Source organism: Rana temporaria, chromosome 1 (assembly GCF_905171775.1).
Source record: "Rana temporaria chromosome 1, aRanTem1.1, whole genome shotgun sequence".
Taxonomy (NCBI): Eukaryota; Metazoa; Chordata; class Amphibia; order Anura; family Ranidae; genus Rana; species Rana temporaria.
Genome location: NC_053489.1, coordinates 302,891,316 through 302,914,230, shown reverse-complemented (window position 1 = coordinate 302,914,230; position 22,915 = coordinate 302,891,316). Strand labels below are relative to the sequence as shown.

The window sequence follows — 22,915 nt, the reverse complement described above, 5'->3', positions numbered from 1 at the left end:
GATAAAAGGCACTGTGTGTTTATTATACAAAAAAATCACTTATCTCATGCCTTATTTATTTACCTATGTTATTCCAAACAACACCAAAAAGTTTGAACAGTCCATCAGAAGCAGTAGGTCTAAATGGCTTACTGTTTAAAAATTGTCTGGAAATATGTTTACATAGTGGATGAAGAAGTGCGGGTGTGAGTGAAAGAGACAAGGGGAACATGGGCTGTCTCCTGATCTGGTGTTTTGTAATAAACGACCTCACCACTTCAAATGCGGGAAGCCGGAATTAAGGAAAGAACTTAAACGGCTATGCATTCTAAACCACATTGCAGAAAGTTCACTTTCTCAGTCATACATATTTGTTAGTGTAGACCTTTACAAGCTCCTTGTGGTTTTTTTGGTCATTTTCTTTCATGCTATTTAATTTGTCAAGTTTGTATTCCCTTCTTTTTTTCTCCGTACTTGTTCAAAATAAATATACAGAATGTTTTATTTGTGCATTTTGTAGAAAGTGATAGTTTGCTTCAATGTAAAAGGGTGGATGTGGCAGACCCCCCATTATTAATCATTTGCACAAACAAAAAACTTGTAAAGCCTCGTATACACTCAGGTCCGAGCCGTTGTACTAACACTCCAATGTTAGTACAGTAATCTCCCCTGCTGTGCTATTGAGTTCTAACAGGGGGACGCCCCCCCACTAGAACATTCCGGTTAGCACTCTCAGACATTGGTTGAGAGCGCTGATCGGGAGCCGGTCGGCAGACCTTTTTCGGCCATGGCCCTTCGACAGAAGCCAGCTTCTGTCAGGCCGGCTGCCGTATACACAGGGATCGAATGTTGGCCGGTTTCTATTGCTACCCGACATTTGCTCCAGGTGTACTAGGCTTAATACTAAGGACCGTCCTTTGTACTAGATATATCAGTAAACAAATCTCCGCAGTACACTGCAACTACCAGAAAACACCAAAGGAAAAAAGTGTCTGCATACCTGTAGCATGGTGGAATTAATTTCTACTATTTTATTTCAGTAATTATTTGTTTTTAATTTTATGTAGTAAAAAAAACACCTAAAATCTTATTGATTGTATCAGGAATTTTTCCCATTTTGGTGTACTGTGGCCAATGTTTCCTTGTCCTGATTTGGCCACTTTACCAACCAATTTGTTGATGACTTTACAACTTGGCAATTTATTTTGTTCCTTACCTGCTGACATTAATATTATTATATTATACAGGATTTATATAGTGGCAACAGTTTGTGCAGCACTTTACAGTGTAAGGGCACGCAGTACAGTTACAATACAATTCAATACACGTTCTTGAAAAGTCAAAATAGCTGGGTGAAGCCACTGTTAGGCCTCGTACACACGACCGAGAAACTCGACAGAATCCATCAAGAAACTTGGTGGGAGAGCTTTTTTGCCGAGGAAACCGGTAGTGTGTACGTTTTTCATTGAGGAAACTGTCGAGGAACTCCTCCTCGACGGGAGTCTCAATTTCCTCGTCGTGTTCCTCATCGGGCTGGTTTTCGACGAGAAACGCGAGCGTGTGTATGCTAAGAAACCTGCGCATGCTCAGAATAAAGTATGAGACGGGAGTAAAAGTAGCGTTTGTAATGGAGATAACACATTTGTCACGCTGTAACAGACTAAAAAGTGCAAATTGTCTCTTACCAAACTTTTACTTAACACGCAGTAACATGAGATTAGCAAAAGCAGCCCCATGGGTTGTGCCAGTGGAATCGAACTTCCCCTGCCATTGTATGTGTTGTACATCACCGCGTTTGAGAACGAGGAGATTTTGTCTTGACGTGTGTAGGCAAAGCAAGCTTGTCGAGTTCCTCGACAAGCCTAACAAGGAACTCGTTGAGGAAAACGATGTGTCTTTTTCGACGAGTTCCTCGGTCATGTGTGCGAGGCCTGAGAGTATTCTGCCAGCTGAGGGAATTTGTCCATTCCCTGCTGTTAGAATGGTTTGAGGAATTTGTTAGCTTGTTTTGTTCAGCTCACAGGCTGAAAAACAAATCACTTAGCGTATGGCCAACTAAGACAAGCCATAGATGATGCAATTTTCTTTCGTGCAACCATGGTTGATGGGGGATCCCTCCCGCAGAGCTATTGTGTTCTGCTAGTAGAACACAATGATTACTGCTGGCAGCTATAGCTGCTGACAATTATTGCATTAAAAAAAAATCTGACAGGTTGGTTGTACTGAAGTCAATCAATGGATCAACTTCAGTTCAACCAGCCTGCCCATAGATGGATATAATCTCGAGGTTGGATCCATGTATGTCCAGCTGTTTTAATTTAGCTTGTGTGCAGTCAGCACTTGACAGTATAGACATCAATACATTTGTAGTCCATAATTGAGAAATAAAAGTCATCAGGGATCCCTCTAAATCACATATATCAAACACAAGGCCCACAGGCCGAATCTGGCCTGCCAGGCCTTGTCATGTGCCCATTGCACCCAGTTTTGCAGCCAGAAGATGGCAGGGTAGTTGTGGTTGCACATTGTGCATAATGCATCCCTAAACCCTGCACTCTGTACACAGTGCACCCCGAACTCTGTATTCTGTACATAGTGTACTCCTGAATTAGGCTGTCTGTACTTGACGCACTCCAGAACCCTGCACTCTGTACATAGTGCACCCCTGAACCATGCACTCTGTGCTTAGGGCACCCCTGGAACTGCACTTTGTACATAGCACACCCCATAACCATGCACTCTAAACAGCGCACCCCCTGTACCCTGCACTCTGTACATAACAGACCCCTGAACCCTACACTCCGTACATAGCGCACCCATGAACCCGGCACTCTGTACATAATGTACCCCAACTACAAATGGCCCATTTGAGGGCAACCATACTGCTCATGTGACCCGCAGTGAAGTTGAGTTTGACACCCCTGCTCTAGATCTATGTTTCTCTTTCCACAACTAGTTGGCTGAAATCACATTAAATAGGCAGAGCTTATTTACACTTTTGTAGGGGCTACCTACTTTTTTAGCAGTTTGTGATCTGTTACTCAGGTGATTAGGTAAGTGAAGTGCAGTATAGAAATCATGACTAATGTCTCCTGACATTTCAGACGTTAAAATGGACAAGTGTGTGGAGTAGACACATGCTTTGTTGTTCTCAGTCCAGATTCACAGACAGGCTGAATGTAAAAAGTATTCCTTACACTGGTCTGGGCTAGATAAGAAGTTTTTAAAGGTACATTTTTTTTCTATGTAATATTCGATTGTGTTAGATTATGTTACCTGTTTAGAGGTTAAAGTTAATTAGTAATGGTGACCTTAATTTTCAACACTATATCCAATATATATGTTCCGCAAGACCTAGATGTTTCATAAAATGACTCATATGTACCTATAGTTACACCTAGGCACTTGTAGTGCAAAGTGGATTTGCCTTTTGTAAATAACCCCCATTGTGTCTGTCTCTACTTTTAATACATAAAGAACAAGCTTGCAGCACATGAATGGCAGAGAAAATCAAAACCCCTTATAGTTATACTGACCCCAAGTCAGTGACTCATAAAGCATTGAAACCTAAGCATCAGCATTACAAGAGAGCCAGGCAGCTAGCTTTTTTGAATGGAGGTGAGAAATGACAGCCTACGGGTCTAGTTTTCCTGTGAGCATATTTTCGAGCGCTCCAAACTAGTTCCTGTGAAGTAACCGTGATGGCACAGTGTAGACTGTCTTTGTGATTTGTTGCTGTCACACTCCATGAGCACGGTTATAACCTTTGTTGTAGGAGTGCTTTGCGCTGGGTGTCAAGTCTTGTGCGCTGTTACCTGAACTTGATTAATAGTTTGACCTGCAGGGTCCTGAAGGCATTGCTCATGGGCTGCTAGAACTTGACAAGTACATTCTCAATACTATATATAATTCTGCGTTATTTACACAACAGTTTTTGCATAAAGCCATAAAATCTTAAATACACACCCAGATTTTATAAATTAACTCTGAGGTGATTTAGGGATAATAGAAAGTTTACTTTTTTAAACAAGATCTAATATTTTCTGAACAGTTGGCTGTGTTTGGTATTCATGTATGTTTTGTGTAGTGGTTTCTCACCTTCCAGCAGAAATATTTAGAAACACATTACAATTATAAGAGCACAGTGAAAAGATCATGGCCCATGCACTGCAACGGTTCAATTAATCATACTTCGATATCTGTGTACCGTAGACTTAGCTTGAGTGCAGTGGTCATATACTGTATATAAACACTGAAGGTTAACCTATCAGAATCGATTTTGTAATGCAAGTCAGAACATGAAAGTACCACCTTGTTGCTTGCTTTTCTTTTTACAGCAGACCACTTATTGTTTTGCTTGTGTGAATTTTTGACAGACCTGAAAACTGTTATATTGTCCTTTTGACATATTATTTTCATTTTTTTTTTTTTCAACAAGGATTATAAAGACAGTCAATCACTCACAATTTTTTTATTCTCATTTTTTCCAGGATACCTTGAAGACAGTTTTGTAAAGTCTGGAGTTTTCAATGTTTCAGAGCTAGTACGGGTGTCTAGAAGTAAGTTAAGATGGCATTCTCTGAAGCTCTGAAGCCTGCCTTTTCTCTTGGTGACATAGTAGCACTAACCACTTGTCTACTGGGGCAATTTTAGAATTTTTCGCACACGTTAAAATCTGCATTTTTTTGCAACAAATTAATTTAAACTCCAAAATAATTATATATTTTCACAGGTTGTGCTGAATTATGACATCCTTTGCTACAGTAGTCAAGGATTGACAGCTGTGAACCCGGATGTGATGTAATACATGTTACTTACGGGTTCATTGGTTGCAGAGAAGATCGGGGAATGGACGTTCCCTGATCACCTCCTGCTCTCACTGTGGGAGCCATTTATTATAGTCCTAGTGTCAGACAAAGGGAGAGCCCGGGTACCACTCTAAGTGCATCCAAGGTATTGGGGGGGAAGGGGGGGGGGTCATACCTTCAGAGTCCCATAAAAGTGATTGAGCGGCTCTAGAGCCACCCAGATCACTTATATTTGAAAGTCCTTCACCGGTCCTAAAAATCCATAACAAGCTCACATTAACCACTTGTATCACGTGTCATTTATAAATGTACATTGGTAGAGTGGTTAAAGTCCAACTCCAGACAAATATATATATTTTCTAATTTAGTATACTAATGGGATAGGGACGAACCTGTTGGGATTTTTTCATTGTTGGTCTTCTCATTGGGGAGATTTTCTCTAACATCTTGTGCTATCATTAGGACAGGAAGTAAATGGAAATCAACCCACTGGTATCAAACAGACACCTAACATAGCTAATAACCTGGCCCTACTCAATTAATAAAATGACCTTTATTCCTGTGTAAATTCCTCTATGAAAGATTTTGCTGATATCCCATACCATTGATGAGAATTGCCCAAATTGGGACCCAATAATTATAACCTGACAGAAGTTCTATCCTTTGCCCTTGTCCAGATTGCTGCATTTGTACTTTGTATACAAGATGTTTGCCATTTTGATTTGAATTAATGAGTTCCTCAGTTTTGTGTAAGTGATCATAGTTTGCTGTTAGCAGGTTATCTGCAGTTTATTCAGTAGGTTTAAATCAGAAAGTCTAGTGTAAGCAGGACAGAATAATAATAATAACATTCCAAATAGATAATTGATCTTTATAGTGTATTTTATTCCTACAATATAAACTAGACATATTTTTCTGTTCTTCAAGTTTTTGTGATACTGAGAAGCTAATACTGGAAGAGGTACAACATTTATGTATCCTCATGTAAGGGTTAAAAGGCCAACGTCTTTCATCCCATAAAATGTACTGATTCATAATACATTTCCTTCCTGCTATAATAGTGGAAAGTAAAAAATCATCTTTTACATGGCAGGATAACGGTGTTAAGCAAGTAAAAACAAATCCCAGCATTTTGAATAGTATTCGTAAGTTCTGTCCCCTATGTAAACTGCTAGCTATTTTTTTTTTTTTTAACCTAGCGCATGCATGCTATAAATGTGTGCTAAAAATGTTTCAAAATTACTGATCTCGTTACTTGTTCCAGGACAGACTCACAAGTTTTGACTAGTCATGCCTGAAAAGCATTACATTTTGCCTCTTTACAGACCCATTTAGTAAATGTAAAAACTTTTTACAGGTTAGCTATCGTATTAGATTAACTACAAAATAGAAGTCTTTATAAGCTAAAAAATTAATATTTATTATCACTTTGATATGTGAATGTTGGAAGCCCTATGAACATTTGACATGATTTAAAATGATTGTAAAATGCTCAAGGTTTTTTTCTCCTTCATGCATTATATGCATGAAGGTAAAATAAACTTCTGTGTGCAGATCCCCCCAATTCTTGCGGGAGCCCTATCTTGATCCAGAGGTGTACATGAGAGCAGCGGCTCTCCCAGGTCTCTTCCTCTTCATTGGCTCCTGCTAATGTTAACAGCCAGTAAACTAATGAGGAGAGAGCGGGGGTGGAGCCTAGCCATGCTCCATGTGTGAATGGACACAGAGCAGCAGCTTGGGTGCCTCCGTAGCAAGCTGCTTGCTATGGGGCACTCAGAAGGAGGGAGGGGCCAGGAGTGCCAGCAGGAAGAAGAGGAGGATCGGTGCTGCTCTGTGCAAAACCACTACACAGAGCAGGTAAGTATGACATGTTTGTTATTTTTTTTGCCTTTAATTTGTCTTTAAAATAATCTATATAGTAGGTACCTAAGTTGCAGGTGCATGGGTCAAAAAAAGCTTTAGGAACAACCTCAGCATGTACTAAATATGGTCAAACTGCACTGAAGTAGCAGTGTTAATCAATTTAAATATTGCAGGATAGGGGAACACCTAAAAGGATAGTTTCTAACTGAATCAAAAGTAAAGAGACCACGGAAACAAATCTCCACCTCATTTTCCTAGCTGGAATAATGAAATGGTTGCTATGTGTATCTAAGACCAACACATAGATACCTATAACATGGTATAAAAAGAACAAAACCTGGTTCCGTTAACAGTGGGAAATATAAGGAATAATTAGTCATCTCTTACACAGTAATTCCTTATTATGCCCCCTTCACTCAGAATGATAATGCTCCTATAGACTTTGATGAACACATCATTGAAAGTAATTTCATAAACCAAGTTGACGTCAGATGCATGTCATGGTCTCCCCGATCACAGGCCTTTATGTGAAATGTTGGAGTGTGAAATAGACTTCTACCTAATTTTTCATTAAAAGTACTCAGGCTGCTGGAGAAATGGTACAAAAACCTGTTACACTCAATGCAGTTTCTGCATGGCAGCATCCTAAAAAGGAGGTGGGCCCCTGTCCCTTTTAAGTTTTTAATGTGATTGTGTTTCTAGGTATTTCTGATATCATGTACACCTCTTTTATATGAGCATGCCTTGTAATAATTCAAAATAACATATAACGTATATTTCACAGCTTGTCTTCTTGGTAGATATCATGAAAATATGTGGTTTATTGAAGTTAATATATATATATATATTCAGAAGAAGCTGGCAGATGTGATGTATTAAGAAATGTATGCCCAGATGCAGGGCATTTATGGTTGCAGGTCTTTAATGAAGGGGCACAGGTTCCCTAGCACCCTGCTCATTGCAGCATTGCATGTGTAACTTATCTAATAATAGAATATGCATTGTGGTTGTGGCAAGCTTTTTTCATCTAGCATTTGTTTAACCTCTAGTTTACCTCAAACCACAAGAGACCATGATATGCTCTACCAGTCTGTAGCAGTCAGCTATCCCTCCCACATGGCATGCCAAGCTTGAAGTACTCAACTTCGGTGCTTCGGCTTGTTTTGTAGCACACATGAAAAGCCTTATTCACACTATGCATTTCTCCAGGGACCTTGTTTACTCTTGGTCCCTATTAAATAGGGGATTAAAATAGTTTGTGGATATTAAGCCATTTGAGCTGGCAGCTGTGTTCTTCTCTCAGGTATAAGGGCAGCTTTTAATAGGCCTCTCTCAAAAAGATATATGAGAAAACACTCTGCTGCTCATCCAAATATGCAAAGAATCCACCTCTGTCATCAACATCTCTCTTTCCAGCAGGGCTAATTGAAAAGACTATCTGCGTGTAGTGAGTTTAGTGGGGCCCAGAGATTTGACCCAGCAGCACTGATTGATGTCCCTCATGCAGTACATACTGTACTGCTTGGAGACATTGTTTTCTGAGTGAAAAGGAGCCAGCTTTCACATGCAATTAATGATTCATCAGGAAATAATTGCACTTTGCATAAATTAGGGCCACCATCATTTTTTTTAAACAAAGAAGTGATTTGGCTGTACTTTCCAAGGACTCTGATGGCGCTTAATGTACAGGACACCAATATGTTTTTAGACAGGGTTAAATTCAATCAAATTTGCATACTATTGGATGTTCTACATTCTACAAGTGTTCATTTTACATACATCAAGCAACATGTACCTTTGATCAGTGGGGAACAGTCTCTTTATTGTAGGAAGTTTCACTGTTGTCAAGCTGGGGACCCCAAAACCAAATTCTAGAACCCCATAATTAGGAATAAATATCAGAAGGATTTTTTATTAACGTTCTATTAAATCACCTGGTGTATTGAAAGCTTTATAGTCAATTGACACTCTTAAAGCTTATTTTATTTTGGCCAGGAACCAACTGTTTATACATTGAAGCATGTTATTAAATTCTAACCATTGTCTGATTCATGAGTAACTCACTTTAAACTATTTTCTTTTCTCTAGCACCCATAACACAAGGCTCTGGAGTCAGTTTTCCAATTGGAGAGCCACTAAGCCAGCCCTACTATCATGACATGAACTCAGCTGTCAGCTTACAGAGGTCGCTGTCCTCTCCACCTAGCAGGTAAGCGGGAAGTGATAACATGGCAGCAAAGCTGTTAGAGGGTAGTTATGAGTATATGTCTTCACATAAGTGCATTTTAAACTATACATGCAGAAAGTAAATAACACTACAACTTAAAGCGGTAGTTCACCCTCACTGACTTGATTTTACCATCGAGACAGGCATTGTAGCGCGAGCTACAGTATGCCTGTCCCGATTTTTTTAACCCCGGACTCACCTTGTAATCGTACATTGTAGATTTCGGCTCCCGCGGGGAATGGGCGTGCCTATGGAGAGGGAGGATGATTGACGGCCGGCCCTGGCACGTCACTCTCCCCGAAGACAGCCGGAGTAGGTCTCGGCTCTTCACGGCGCCTGCGCACAGGCTATGCGCAGGCGCCGTGAAGAGCCAAGCCTATTTCGGCTATTTCCGGAGAAGCGTGACGCACCAGAGCCGGCCGTCAATCATCCTCCGTCTCTATAGGCACGCCCATTCCCCGGTATCTTCGATGTACGAGTACAAGGTGAGTACGGGGGTAAAAAATCGTGATTTTATGGTAAAAAAAAATAAAAAAATAATTTTTTGCGTTGATAGGGTGAACCCCCGCTTTAATTTAAATAAAGGTAAAACTCTCATATTGCTCAAACTTTGAGTATGATCAGAAATGCAGACCTGCCAAATTAATCTAATTTAATCTATTGGCACTGCTTATCCAATTAGTTTAGTTTATTTTGTAATAAGCTTGTGTTTAAAGCTCAATTCCAGGCATGCCAAAAGATTTTTTCAGTCTTTTCAACCACTCTTGCAATCAAATTATCCTTGCCGAACAGCGTAGCCAGGTTCCCCACCTCCCCTAGACCTCTGTGCATAGCACACTGCAATTGAGCAGTGAAGCTTCGGTTTAGGACCCTCCCCAACCTATGCTTAGGTAATTAAGGTAGCACATTGATGAAATAAACACTCTGCTCTCACCTCCTCTTGGAAGCCCTCAGTGCTAGATGGACAGTACTGTGACATGCAGCAAAGGTTTACATAACTGTATTATATTCTCCTAGTTTAAGAACTGCTGTGTAGATTATTACATGATGTTGATATCAAGAAAGATTCAGATCCACAATATATATGTGTATATATAAATATGTGTATATTATATATATATATATATATATATATATATATATATATATATATATATATATATATACATATGCACACAGTTATGCTTAAAAGTTTGGCATTACTACTATTGAAAATATGACTGATCATGCCAAAAAACTGTCTTTTATTTAAGGATAGAAATCGCATGAAGCCATTTATTATCACATCGATTTTGGATCCTTTTTAAATCATAATAACAGAAATCACCCAAATGGCCCTGATAAAAAATGTACATACCCAGGAATGTTTGGTTTTGGTACAGACACAGAAGGTGACACACACAGGTTAAAATGGCAATTAAAGGTTAATCTCCCACATTTGTGGCTTTTTAAATCACAATTAGTGTATGTGTATAAATAGTCAATGAGTTTGTTGACTCTCACATGGATGCACTAAGCAGGCTTGACACTGAGCAATGAGGAGGTAGAAAAGAACAGTCAAATAGCCTGCGTAACAAGGTAATGAAACTTTACAAAGATGGAAAAGGATATAAAAAGATATCCAAAGCCTTGAATATCCCAGTCAGTACTGTTCAATCACTTAATACGAAGTGGAACATTTGGGGATCACTTGATACCAAGCCAAGGTCAGGTAGATCAAGAAAGTGCAACCATTTTCATGCCAATTAGAGCCTCAGGCTCTAATCATGTGCTTGCAAAAATAAATAAAAAAACATAGCAAGCTATGAGCCCGGCGCCACGCAACGCCCCTTATGGACCGGCCACTCCTGTATTGCAGTATGATATGATATCTTATTTATAAATAGGCTGAATGATGTACATTAGGAACATACATAACCAGTACATGTCTATAGTATAATTATGATCTAACCGTCCAAATTTTATTAATCTGTATAGCTGTGCACAGTCCAGAACAGCCTGTCCTTATTTATTTTAGGGTATGAAGGGTGAAATGTCTCAGATTGTGTTGATCCATAGGACTTTGCCTTGCATTTTCCTTGCATCTGATTGGTTAGAAGTGGACAACATAAACTGAAATTAATTTCCTCTCAAACAATTTAATCAAAAAGGCAGTCAGTTTCTGAAACCCTGGTGGTCTGGGATCATCGTGTGTACATTCTTTTCATACTTCCAATTCTGCTCTTAGTTACATTAATTAGTATCATGCTATTAAAACTTTAGGTAATTATTTGAATGTGGTTGTAAAAATAAGCTAACTTGCTGAAAGGTCTTGTGTAAAGCACTGATTTAGAAAGCAGGGAGTTTCATACATTATTTAAGGGTTAACATTCAAGGCCAACAAATGAAAATTGACTTTAGTTTTCAGAGACAGCATAGATCATTTGAGGTCATCTTCTAGCTTTAAGTGGTGGAAGGTTCATCCTTAACAAAGGAAATGGCTCTTTAAAGAATAGACCATTAATATTTTCCTACTAACTTTGCTAACTCTTACAACAAATCCAAAAGGAAAGGCATACGAGGTTAGTTTAAATTAAACATACAAAGGATGTTTATCAACATGGAATGTAATAATAATGTCAAGCACTAGCATTTCTTCTACTATTAAAGTAGCATTTTTTTTTTCATTTTTTTTTCCTAGTATCTATTTTATTTTCCGATTTTTTGCATAGGTGTTGTTTTACCATGCTCTGAACCAAAGCTGCATTAGATGCATCTTGCAGCATTTAAAAGGGTCATGTTCATACCAGTCCAGTTTCTCTTTAAAGTAATCTATTATCAAATTAAGTGAAGGGAAATGTGTTTTATGTTTGATAGTAGGCAGTTCAAGGTACATGCACATACTTTATATCTTTCCAAAACAGCTCCTTCTCACATTGCCCCCAAACCCAGTTTCATGCATCTCTCAATTTGGGATTAACGTTCCTATATAGCACATATCCTGATTTGAAGATCCCTAGGGCATACAAGAGCACTTTCAATAAGGGAGGAAGGTAAGTGCAGGCAACTTGACATGACTGCCATTGGGTATAAAACCCATTGTCACCTTCTTTGTCTCCTATCTCACACACTGCCTCCTCTAGGACCTGCAGTAGCCAGATTGACACTATTAGGGTTGATTTATTAAAGGAAAACAGGCTTTGCAAGGGAATTTTTTCATAGCTTAGTGAATGTGGTGATAATTCACTTTGCAAAGAATACCCAATTACGTGTAAGGAAACTACAATAACAAAACAATTTTTTCTTGCACATGATTGGATGATAGAAGTCAGCAGAGCTTTTCCAAATTTATTAAGCTAATTGAAAATTCCCTTGGAAGTGACGACTACCTGATAAAGTGGACAGCTTATTTGCCTTTAGACTGACCCCTTTTGCAGATTGCAATATGAAAATCTCTGTTACACACAAGCACCAAGTGTTTGGTGATGAACATATCAGATTAACTGCCTGCTGAGTTCAGAGAGCAAAATAAACTGGCTTCTCTGACCTCTATATACTCCTTTTTTTTCTTATTAAAGCTTGAAATACATCTAAACCGTAATGTGATGGAATTTGGTTTGCTAAAGCACTTTGTATAATAAATAATTGTCATTAAGTCCTTTATTGTATCTCTCTAATGCCGCGTACACACGTCCGTTTTTCGGGATGTAAAAATGTTTTTTTTTTTAATGTCATTAAAAACGATTGTGTGTGGGCTCCAGAGCATTTTTCTCAACGTAAGAAATGGGCATTAAAAATTCAGAACATGCTCTAAATTTTCACGTCGTTTTTAACGTTGTTGTTTTTAACATTGTAAAAAATGGTTGTGTGTGGGCTTTAACGACGTGAAAAAAACGCGCATGCTCAGAAGCAAATTATGAGACGGGATCGCTCATTCTGGTAAAACTAGCGTTCGTAATGGAGATAGCACATTCATCGCGCTGTAACAGACTGAAAAGCGCAAATCTTTTACTAACACGAAATCGGCAAAAGCAGCCCCAAGGGTGGCGCCATCCGAATGGAACTTCCCCTTTATAGTGCCGTCGTACGTGTTGTACGTCACCGCGCTTTGCTAGAGCATTTTTTTTACAATAATCGGGTTGAAAAAAACGTTGTTTTTTTTAGACCATTAAAAATGGTCGAGTGTACTCAGCATTAGAACATCTTTGTCATTCTGAAGCTTCCATCCAACCACTTTGCATATTATTTTAACAATACTGTGATTCTGTACTTGCCAAATATGCTACAGAAATCTCCCTCCACTAAGTCTGACTGTAGCCATTTTAACTGTGGGCAGTGGAAGCTGCTGCCTGTTCACTTCCTGGATTTACACAGACACACAGAGGCACACCTCCAGCTCTGCAGCCCTGCAGCTTTCATTGGCCCTCTTATGATTAATCCCCCCTCCCTTCCTGGCAAACCCTCACGAGAGTGAGAGAGAGAGCTTGTGCATTATGTCATAAGCCTAGGCTAATGACCAGACAAGAAACAGAAAGGGGGCTGTATAAGGTATTTACTGGCAGATTTTTTATTTTATTTTTACAATCCAAAGATAAAAAAAGGGCAGAAGATGGAAAGTTGAAAAAATGACTGAAGGTTCGTTTTAAGAAAATTACCTTGGTTTAAGGGGATATAGATGTACACACCAATATTTTTTTTATTAACAGTAAAAGACCCAAGACAATTTCTATAGATGAAAATATGGAGCCAAGCCCAACTGGGGAATTCTACCCGTCTCCAAATTCACCAGCAGCAGGAAGTCGGACATGGCATGATAGAGATCAAGGTACTAAATCATACTTCTAAATATCTATTTGCTTAAATATGTTTTATTGTTGTTGTTTTGTTGTTATCTTGTGGAGAAAAAAATGTAACCATACTACACAAAATGTAGGATTGATACATTTAAAAAAATAATTTGTACCTAGCATAGTGAATCTGTATTTTAATCATTCAATTGTGTTCACATACTTTCCTATTTTTCAAAAACTCCATGGCATGTGTTTGGATGTTTGAAGTGCAGTTAGCATTCAGTCGGTGGTAATCAGCACAATAATGTCCTATTCTTTTTAATGAGTCTGTCGCCATGGTCTGAAAGATATAAAAAATTCACTTAATGCACTACTTTCCAAACTTGCTGGTAGCTATTTTCTGAATCTGTCAAAAAACAGCTCCATAAGCAGCAACAAAAACGTTTTTGTGCTAGGTAAAATTATTTGCTCCACCTTAAGTCACCATTAGTAGACCACATTTATAATTATAACTGTAACTACTTCAGCTATCTCGCTCGTGTTATATTTTTATTCTGCAGTTTGAAGGAAAACTCAGTGAATGTGTTGCTTAGCTCCACAATCCTTCTCCTAAGCAGTTGTCTCAGTTCATTGACCTGAATTGAACACTTTTCCTCCAGTTCCCTTCAGAAACCTTAGCCTCCATGGTTGTTTGTCAGTTCAATGATTTCCTTATAGAGCATTTGGAGATTTTAGGCACATTGGTCTCAGTGTTGTCAATAGCTGCTGTAGCACATTGGCCTAGAGGAGGAAGTGCTTAGTACAGGATCGTCTGAAGAATCTATTGAAATGGTGGAAAGGAGTACAGAGCTAAGTGTGATTTCCTCCCCTTCTACACCTCAGTTTTTTTGTACTGCCTACAGTATTATTTACAGAATGAAAATGGGACTTTATTTCCATGTCTCCATTAAACATACAACATTGTGCATTGTAGATCTACTCAATATTTTAGTGGAGGGTGGGGACCAGGAACTGAATCACATGCTAACTTTCTGTAAGTCACTGAGACTTCAGTGCAAAAAGTGCACTTATGTTTTTTATTTGTTTAATCTGCATAATAGAACATTTGGTGAAGGCGCATGGCACTATGCAATGCCCACTGTAGATACTGAAACTGGATATTTTGATGTTCAAGAGCCTGGTATTTTGGGATGTGTTGGAACATGTAATAAATACCCCCTTCTTCCTGCAGTACAGTGATTGGTGCTTGGGAGGGCAATCTTTGGGTCTGAGTGCTGTCACTTGAGAAGGGAAAGCATAGACCTAGACAAGTTTTGAAAGTTAAAACTTAGTTATCGATTGAAGTCGGGGGCAGCATAGCATAGGAAAAGAGAAGCAAAACCTTTTCATGGATCCTGCTATCTAACGAATCTAGTCCAAAAAAAAAACATAATTGTTATTAAAGTGTATGTAAACCGTAACCATTTAATTCCCTTATTTGCTCTCCTTTGGTCTGTTTAATATACCACTGGAAGCATTTTAGTATATTTATTTGATGCATGCAAAAAAGTGGTTATTTTTAGAAATTCATAACTGTTCTTTGCAGACTTCCTGTGTTATCTTAAAGAGCCCTCCTATATATTTTCCCAGACTATAACATTATTAGGCTTTATGCTGTGAAGATTTGCTGAAATAGCAAAAGAAACTGGTCAGGGCTGACACCACTCTGTCCAAAAAAGGTATGTGTTGTCAGACCACAACAGGACTTAAAGGGTTTGTTAACCCATATATATATATAAAACAATGCCAGCCCCTCTGTTAGAGGCTGGCATAGCACATTATGTCTTTAGTTTTACAAAACGAGCAGTGTAAATACCTAACTTCAGGCCGGTGATATGACTCATGGTCGCTTTCCAGCTCTGATAAATGGCTTCTGAGGCATGGGCTGTAATCTCCCTCTGACGTCTCCTCCACAGAAGCCCTGTCTCAAAGCTGTAAAGCGGCAGAGAGTCATGTGACTGGCCTGAAGACAGCTCAAATTCGATATTTACACTTCTCAATTTGTAAAACTAATGACACAGTGTGCTATGCCAGCCTCTAATATTGTACTGTGTAATCTGCTTTAAGGGACCAGAATCTACATTTTTTGGGGGGTTAACAAACACTTTAAAGTGTATTTACAGTTTTGCAGTCAGATTTGAAGAAATCCCACTATATTTGTGTTCCCATTCACAGCATACCTATTTGTTACATATTCTCTACCTTTGAATGTTTCTTAGGAGAAGGTGTCATGCCAGATTGCAAGCATTTCTGAACAAGTTCATGCTCAACACTCCATGCAGCAAGCATGTCCCCATAGATAGGCTTAGGACAAGCTTAGGTTCTTTTTATTAACATACAAAGAAGAAGCCAAGCTTATAATTCTTTAGCCCCTTTTTTTAAGACAGACAGGGGGTTATTTACAAAACTGGTAAGTGCAAAATCTGGTGCAACTCTGCATACACACCAATCGGCTTCCAGGTTTTATTGCCAAAGCTTAATTGAACAAGCTGAATTTAGAATCTGATTGGCTACCATGCAAAGCTGTGCCAGATTCTGAGTGCACCAGTTTTAGTAAATCGCCCCCCACAATATTCAAACATAGAATGAGATCTGCCAGCACAGACAAGGTTAATTATGGCAAACACAGTTCCCCACTTCCCAGTCTCAAAAAGAAAACTAAGTAGGATGTTTCAGCATCAAAGTTATCGGAAGGAAGCATGTAAATTGTTAAAGCGGTTGTATACCCGCATATGCATTTTTTTTATTTTTATACCTGCAAGGCAAAAGACATAATGAGTTAGTATGCACCGCATACTAGCTCATTTTGAAATACTTACCTCGGAACGAGGAGAAGAGAACTTACCTGGTCCGAGCGAGATGTCATCTTGACTCGGCGTGTCTTCTGGGTATCGCCGCTCCAGCACTGTGATTGGCTGGAGCGGCATGCGCACGGGAGACTTCAATTCGGCAAGGTCCGACGGCTGCCGGTCCTTTAGCTGAGGATCCCCCCTGCGCATGCACCGCTGCAATCAGCGGCGCATTGCGAGGGGAATATCTCCTAAACCGTAGAGGTTTAGGAGATATTCTCTATACCTACAGGTAAGCCTTATTATAGGCTTACCTGTAGGTAAAAGTTAAAAAAAGGCTATACAACCACTTTTAGCAGCAATTTATAAATACTTTTTTTAAGTGAACAAAAACATTTAACGAATATGAATTAGATGTTACCCAATTATGCACCTAAAGGGGAAATACACTTTAATGCATTTCTGTGAGATCAACCAGTATTTTTCTGTACTTGTGTCTTTAAAAGTGTAAAACACAGGGCAATGTGCAGATATGCACTAAATATTGTCTTTATTAGCTATTCAGTTAGGTTATTGTAATTTTTGATAACAGAGGTGTTTTGCTGACACCACAGGGTATGTTTATAATGCTGTGAATATGACATTCACCAAACATTTCCTGCAGTGTATATGCAATTTTAATTACAATGATTTTCCTGCAGTGAATGATTGGTTAATGTCAAAATTCACTGCTTTTTAAATATGCACCTTGGAGTTATTGTTTTTTTCACTGCCAATAGCAAAATTGTTATGGTTTGAGTTAATTTTCTATTGCATACACACATTACTTTTTTTTGGGTGCTTGAACGCACAAGAGACGATTATTGTTTTTTTTTTTTAAATATGAGACTTTTATGGCAATCATGTTTTTTGTCATTGTTATCTCACGCATAATCTATTCACATAATCATTCTTTCATGTGCTTTTTCAGCCTCAGGATTAGTGAAACTCTACACTTTTATGTCTTGGAGTTCCTTAATTAATATATAATTCAATATTTGACTTTATAACACCAATAAACATGTTTTCATTTCTTATTGCAGACGGTAAGATAGATGTATAGAAAGCAATTGTGTTTCTTTGAGTAAAGCTCCCTCTTAATGTCATTAATGACACCATTAAAGTAATCTCTTGACTTTAATAGTTTCCCTTTTGCTAGCTGTTATTTAATTGTATTATCCATTTAGTATTCTTATAGCTGCTTCTTTGAGGTTGAGGCTTGCATAACAAATGCTCTCAATATTTCATTAAAGCACATCCTTTAAACATTTACAGCAGCAAGGACGCTAGTTAGATCAGTCCTAAAGCAGAGCTATCATTTGTCCATTGAGAAAAAAAAGAAGCAATAGTCATTGACTTCTCTATAGCTTTCTGTACAAAAGTTTACATTACATCTGTTTAGCATATAGCCGGGTTTAAAATGTTTTTCTTTGTAAAACAGACCTAGTTGATTAATTCTACTTGCATGTTCTTTTTTTAAGTTAATTATATCCTGCCTGTATTCTGCAGTGGACATTCTATAACACACCTATGTGAAATCACTCAGGTGTGAATAAGATGCAAAGGCGGAATAAGGACAACTAACTAATAGAGGAGGCATGTCCATTTCTGGATGCAACTTTTGCTCCGATGTACCTATTGGGTAACATTGCTGTTTACCTGTGCAAGTGCAAAATTGGTTTCAAACCAACTACAGGATAATGAGTAATACAATGAATATAGCATTCCTTGCCTTTTCCTTCAGTTATAAGTAGAGTTAGCCATTATTTTACATATTAGGGGACTGCAGTGCAAAGCATGTGAGCCCTATTATAATATAGGTTGTTGCTTGCTCATTTGATAGTATGACTTTAGATATATATGTTTAAGTTTTATTTGCTGATAATGCAGTTGCAGGAACATCTAAAATAATGTTTTAGACTAGTTCAGATGACCTTTTATTTGTTTGTCATTCAAGTCTATAAATGTACTTTAACTACACTGCTTAAATAAATCATATAAAAAATGCCTTTTACATCTATTGGAATGACCAATCTACCTGCTTACATATGATACAAACAATGTTAGGCTTAGAAAAACTGTATAATCCTGGGTTCACATATCTGTGGCTGCGGTTTGCAGTCCGGAGTCCGGTGTGTTTCTGTTCTCTGGTTCAGGTGTGATTCAGGTGCAAATTGTTCCCTAAATTTTCACCTGAACTTGATCCAAAAATGCACAGGACCCTTTTCAAAACCGCACTGCAGCTGCCCCGCACATGTGTGAACTGGCTCACTTGAAAGCCGGTCACATTCACATGTTATGCGAATTGGATGCAGTTAAAAACTGATCCAATTTACATATATGTGAACCCAGCCTTAAACAGATATATAAACTGTCTGTTCAAAAGCAAGATCAGTGTCTTCATATGTGCATTTTTAAGATATCAGTCATCCATCCCTGTGACATTTCAGTCATAGGTGGTGACTGGTTGTTACCAGATCATCCAATGGCTACTTTGAGACTGCAGGAACAAGATCTGCTTTGCCTAGTTACTAGTTTTGGGTGTTCTTGCTAGAATGGAATTCCACATTGGGACCTATAAGTCGCTCCAGCCATGTCACATGATCAGGTACCAGCACCAGCTTCAGTGTAGAGGAGGGGTGGCCAACAACGAATGACTCATTGTAAGCCTATGTGTAACATCACCGCACAGACATTTGCAACCATTGTTGGCGGCTTCCCTCTGTTCACTGAAGCAGCTTCTGGAGAGATCATGTGACTGGGCCACAGCGACTTAAGAATAGGTGAGTTATAAGCATCTTTTTTTTCACTGGGCAGATAGAATAGTCTTAGAATGGGGGAGGAAGTAGGTTTAGCATTAGATTTTGAACTTTCAATCATGAGGTCCTGAGCGCTTGATTGAAAAAAGAGGCTGCTATGCCTCAAGGGTGTCCCCTGGCCCTTTAAAGCACCATCACTGAAATACACCTGATACTCAAATATTGCATGGACAATCAAAGGCCCATAGGGGGGAATAAATCAACTGGATAAATTACCAGTTTATTAAAAGCAAAAAAATGTACTCACAAACATTTAGTAGCAAACAGCATAACAGAACACCGTTCAAACCAGCATGCCAAATGACATCACAACCAAGCCCTGCCCTAATACATTTCATTACACAGGATGTCTTCGGGGGACTCTGAATGAATAGTGAATAGTGAATAGTGCAATAAATATAAAGCTGCAATAGCAGACCAAATGACAGTCTACTGAAATCAGTAGTAAAATAACATAATTTTGGAAAATCAACCTGATTGCAGGACCTGCTGGATGTAAATGTGGAATATTCATTTACATTATTTTATTAACATTAAAGTGGTTCTAAAGGCTTACGATTTTTTGTTACCTTAATGCATTTTATGTATTAAGGTAAAACACCTTCTAGTATCAGCTCCCCCAGCCAGCTCTTAAATTCTTACCTGGTTCCTCTTTTGATCCAGTGCTGTGCCTTAGAACAGCATCGCTGCTCTCGCACTCTCTCCTCACAGGCACAAAGGCAGCAGTGGGATTTGCCAATCAAATCCTGTAAGAAGGGGGCAGGCCTGAGCCTTGCTGTGTGTGACTGTGGACACAGAGCCTGGATCAGGAGCAAGGCCATATGTCTGCTCTCATAGCAAGTGCTTGCTATGGTGGCAGACACAGAAGAGGAGGAGCCAAGAACACAGATGATGGAAGAGGAGGTTCAGGGTTACTCTGTGCAATACCATTGCGCAGAGCAGGTGAGTATAACATGTGTGTTATTTTAATTAAAACTATTTTCTTTATTTACACTTGAACCTGACTAAAAATGCATACATATGTATTTAAAGATGGAACACTGTGGGCACAACTTTTTTTGGGGGGGCATTAGCTTGATTGCAGTAAGGTAGGTCAAATGGTGTATGCCCCACTGGTGGCTCCTGTGTCTTTCTTGAACAATGTTACTTACATGTAGCCTCTATCAGTGATGTGGCTGCTTCAAAAATTCTAAGTTTTAAACCTGAACAAAATATGTATGTAAACAAAGAATATACAAAGACACTATGGGGGAGATTACTAAAACTGGTGCAGCTGTGCATATTAACAAATCTGCTTCTAGATCTTATTGTCCGAGCTTTAACTGAGCAAGCTGAAGTTAGAAGCTTGTTTGTTACTATGCACAGCTGCACCAGATTCTGTTTTTTGTAAATCTCCCCCTATGTATTCCTCTTTAATATACTTCTTTTAATACTAGTAAGAATTGGAGATTGTTGGCTCAGTGTTTTGTACTGCTGTCTTGAAGTGATAGCGCTCTAGGTTTATGATTAATTGGAACTATATGCATTTTTTTGAGTTCTTTCACATTAAGGGTCAATGTAACTTTCATACACCAGAATAGTTGTGGAAGGCCTAGTTTCCATACCACCATCTCTAAATAATAGTATGTTGTAAAGTAAATCACACATGCTTCCATGTGCATTTATCCAAGGGAAGTCCCAGAATTCCCTTAATGCTCTTTCTATTTTAAAACTTAAACTTTCTATCTCTTGAAAATAACCGTTTGTTTGTTTTTAATATTTCCATAATTTCTTTTTAATCTCTTTTGTTACATTTTTAGACTAGTCCTGTCTCTAGGGGATAGGCCCCCTTTAGCCTTGTGGCACTTAATAATTCAGCTAATCTCCATGGCTGGAACACCACATTTTTTAAATAATAACATCCTCTTTAAGGCAAGAGACTCAAGTATGTTTAGCAGGAAAATATTAACCCTTTCCCATGTTTAAATCATTCACTTTTTGTAGCATGCTCCTGAAAAGGGTAACATGTTTAAGAAGTTCCACAGATACCTTTAGGAAACATCTGTGTTGTGCTCACAATAGCCTACTATTCCATTTTTTTTAAATTTTGGAGAAAATTTGATTGTAAAAAACTTAGTAACATTCTGTATGAGCCTACAAACTTCAACTGAATTTATTGAGACTCTCCTTTACTTCACTTACTAGTTGTGTGACTAATATTAGTGTTCAGTTGTCTGACCCTAGTAGTATGTATCTAGAAATGGAAAATGGTGGCATGTCCCATGCGAGCGAACTTGTCCCCAAATAACACAGTACATTATGCTATCAGATTATATTATTTGTAATCTCCCACGATAGTGAGCATGCAAATTTTGACAATCTTCTCAAATTTGGAAAGTCATGTTGAATCATTTGCTCCCCTGATTGACTTCTCCCCCCACCCTCGTGATGAGCTCTGCATATATAAAAGGTCACTTTTTGTGAAAAACTAAAAGTTTTGAGTCTGGAGACTGACACCCTTGTATCAATGGTACATTAGTTGGATTTAGTGACCTTTTTGCAGTAGATTGTCAGCAAGAAAGAATGGCCACTGATGTAGTTAACCATGGCAGCTCTTACCCAGAGACAATTCTGTAGTTTATTTGCTCAAGCAAAATATATTTTATATTGTGCTTTATGTACGCATTTGGTTTATAAAGCTGTTTATATCACAATTTTAGGAAAGGCTTTTTGAACCTTTTAAAAGGGTTTTGAAATTATTTGAAGACAAGTAATTATAAACGGAACCCCTCTCTTTGAACCCCCCCCCCCAAAAAAAAGGTCATACACTACTACACCACTTCTTTCAACAAAAGTGGATTGTTTAATTGACTTTTGTCAAAGGAGCCTGTCGGAAATTTGTACACCAAGCAGTACTTACATAAAGTCAGAATTCAATATCTTGGCAGGGGGATTCATCCATCCATGCTGTTAGTGTGGAAATCTGTTAGATTTCTTTAGTTCAGCCCTCAGCGGTTCAGCCTCAGGCTGACCAAAATAAATCTACACATGTTTGGCCAGCCTTACAAAGATGAAAAGAGGTGACATGTTATTTAATTACAAATGATCATTTCAAGGGCGTATTAGAGAATTTTTTTTCTTATATGTGTAATGCTTAAGTTTAAAGTTGCCCTGTGGCTACAGTTTTCTATATTGTCCTCTTCATTTCATTAGTTTGAACTTGAAACTTAATGCATAGGAGAGACATCTAAATTGTAGAACTTGTATTGAGATGCTGAAGAAGAACTGCTATATGAATAATCAAAACACGCCTGCAAGCATTGAATAAAATATGTCAGGTCATGAGACAACAAGCTGAAAGACATGATGAATATCAATCTATAATAGGTTTGTAAAATTATTTGTATGATATATTTCCATTTAACATGCCCACACTAATGGGGTGTTATCTGTTATTTAGGCAAGCTTTTGTAATGGCTGCCTAGGCTCAAGTTCACTTCTAGATTACAGATTTAGTAAAAATCTTCATATTGCAATGAAGCTACTGCTCATTGAAATGTAGCCTGGAAGAGTTGAAAGAGTAATTATGCATCAGAAGTGCTGC

At 38.4% G+C, this 22,915-nt stretch overlaps 1 protein-coding gene across 6 annotated transcripts in view; it reads left to right on the top strand.

The window, feature by feature from the left end:
- Window positions 1–22,915, top strand: part of NFIB (nuclear factor I B) — a 288,819-nt gene that overhangs the window by 171,598 nt on the left and 94,306 nt on the right. For 5 of the 6 annotated variants that reach the window (XM_040358479.1, XM_040358473.1, XM_040358484.1 and 2 more), the window contains 3 exons: window positions 4,470–4,538; window positions 8,739–8,859; window positions 13,563–13,681. In XM_040358479.1, the coding sequence (XP_040214413.1) occupies window positions 4,470–4,538; window positions 8,739–8,859; window positions 13,563–13,681 (309 nt within the window). The remainder of the gene's footprint in view (window positions 1–4,469; window positions 4,539–8,738; window positions 8,860–13,562; window positions 13,682–22,915) is intronic. The other variant, XM_040358481.1, reaches the window with a different exon arrangement.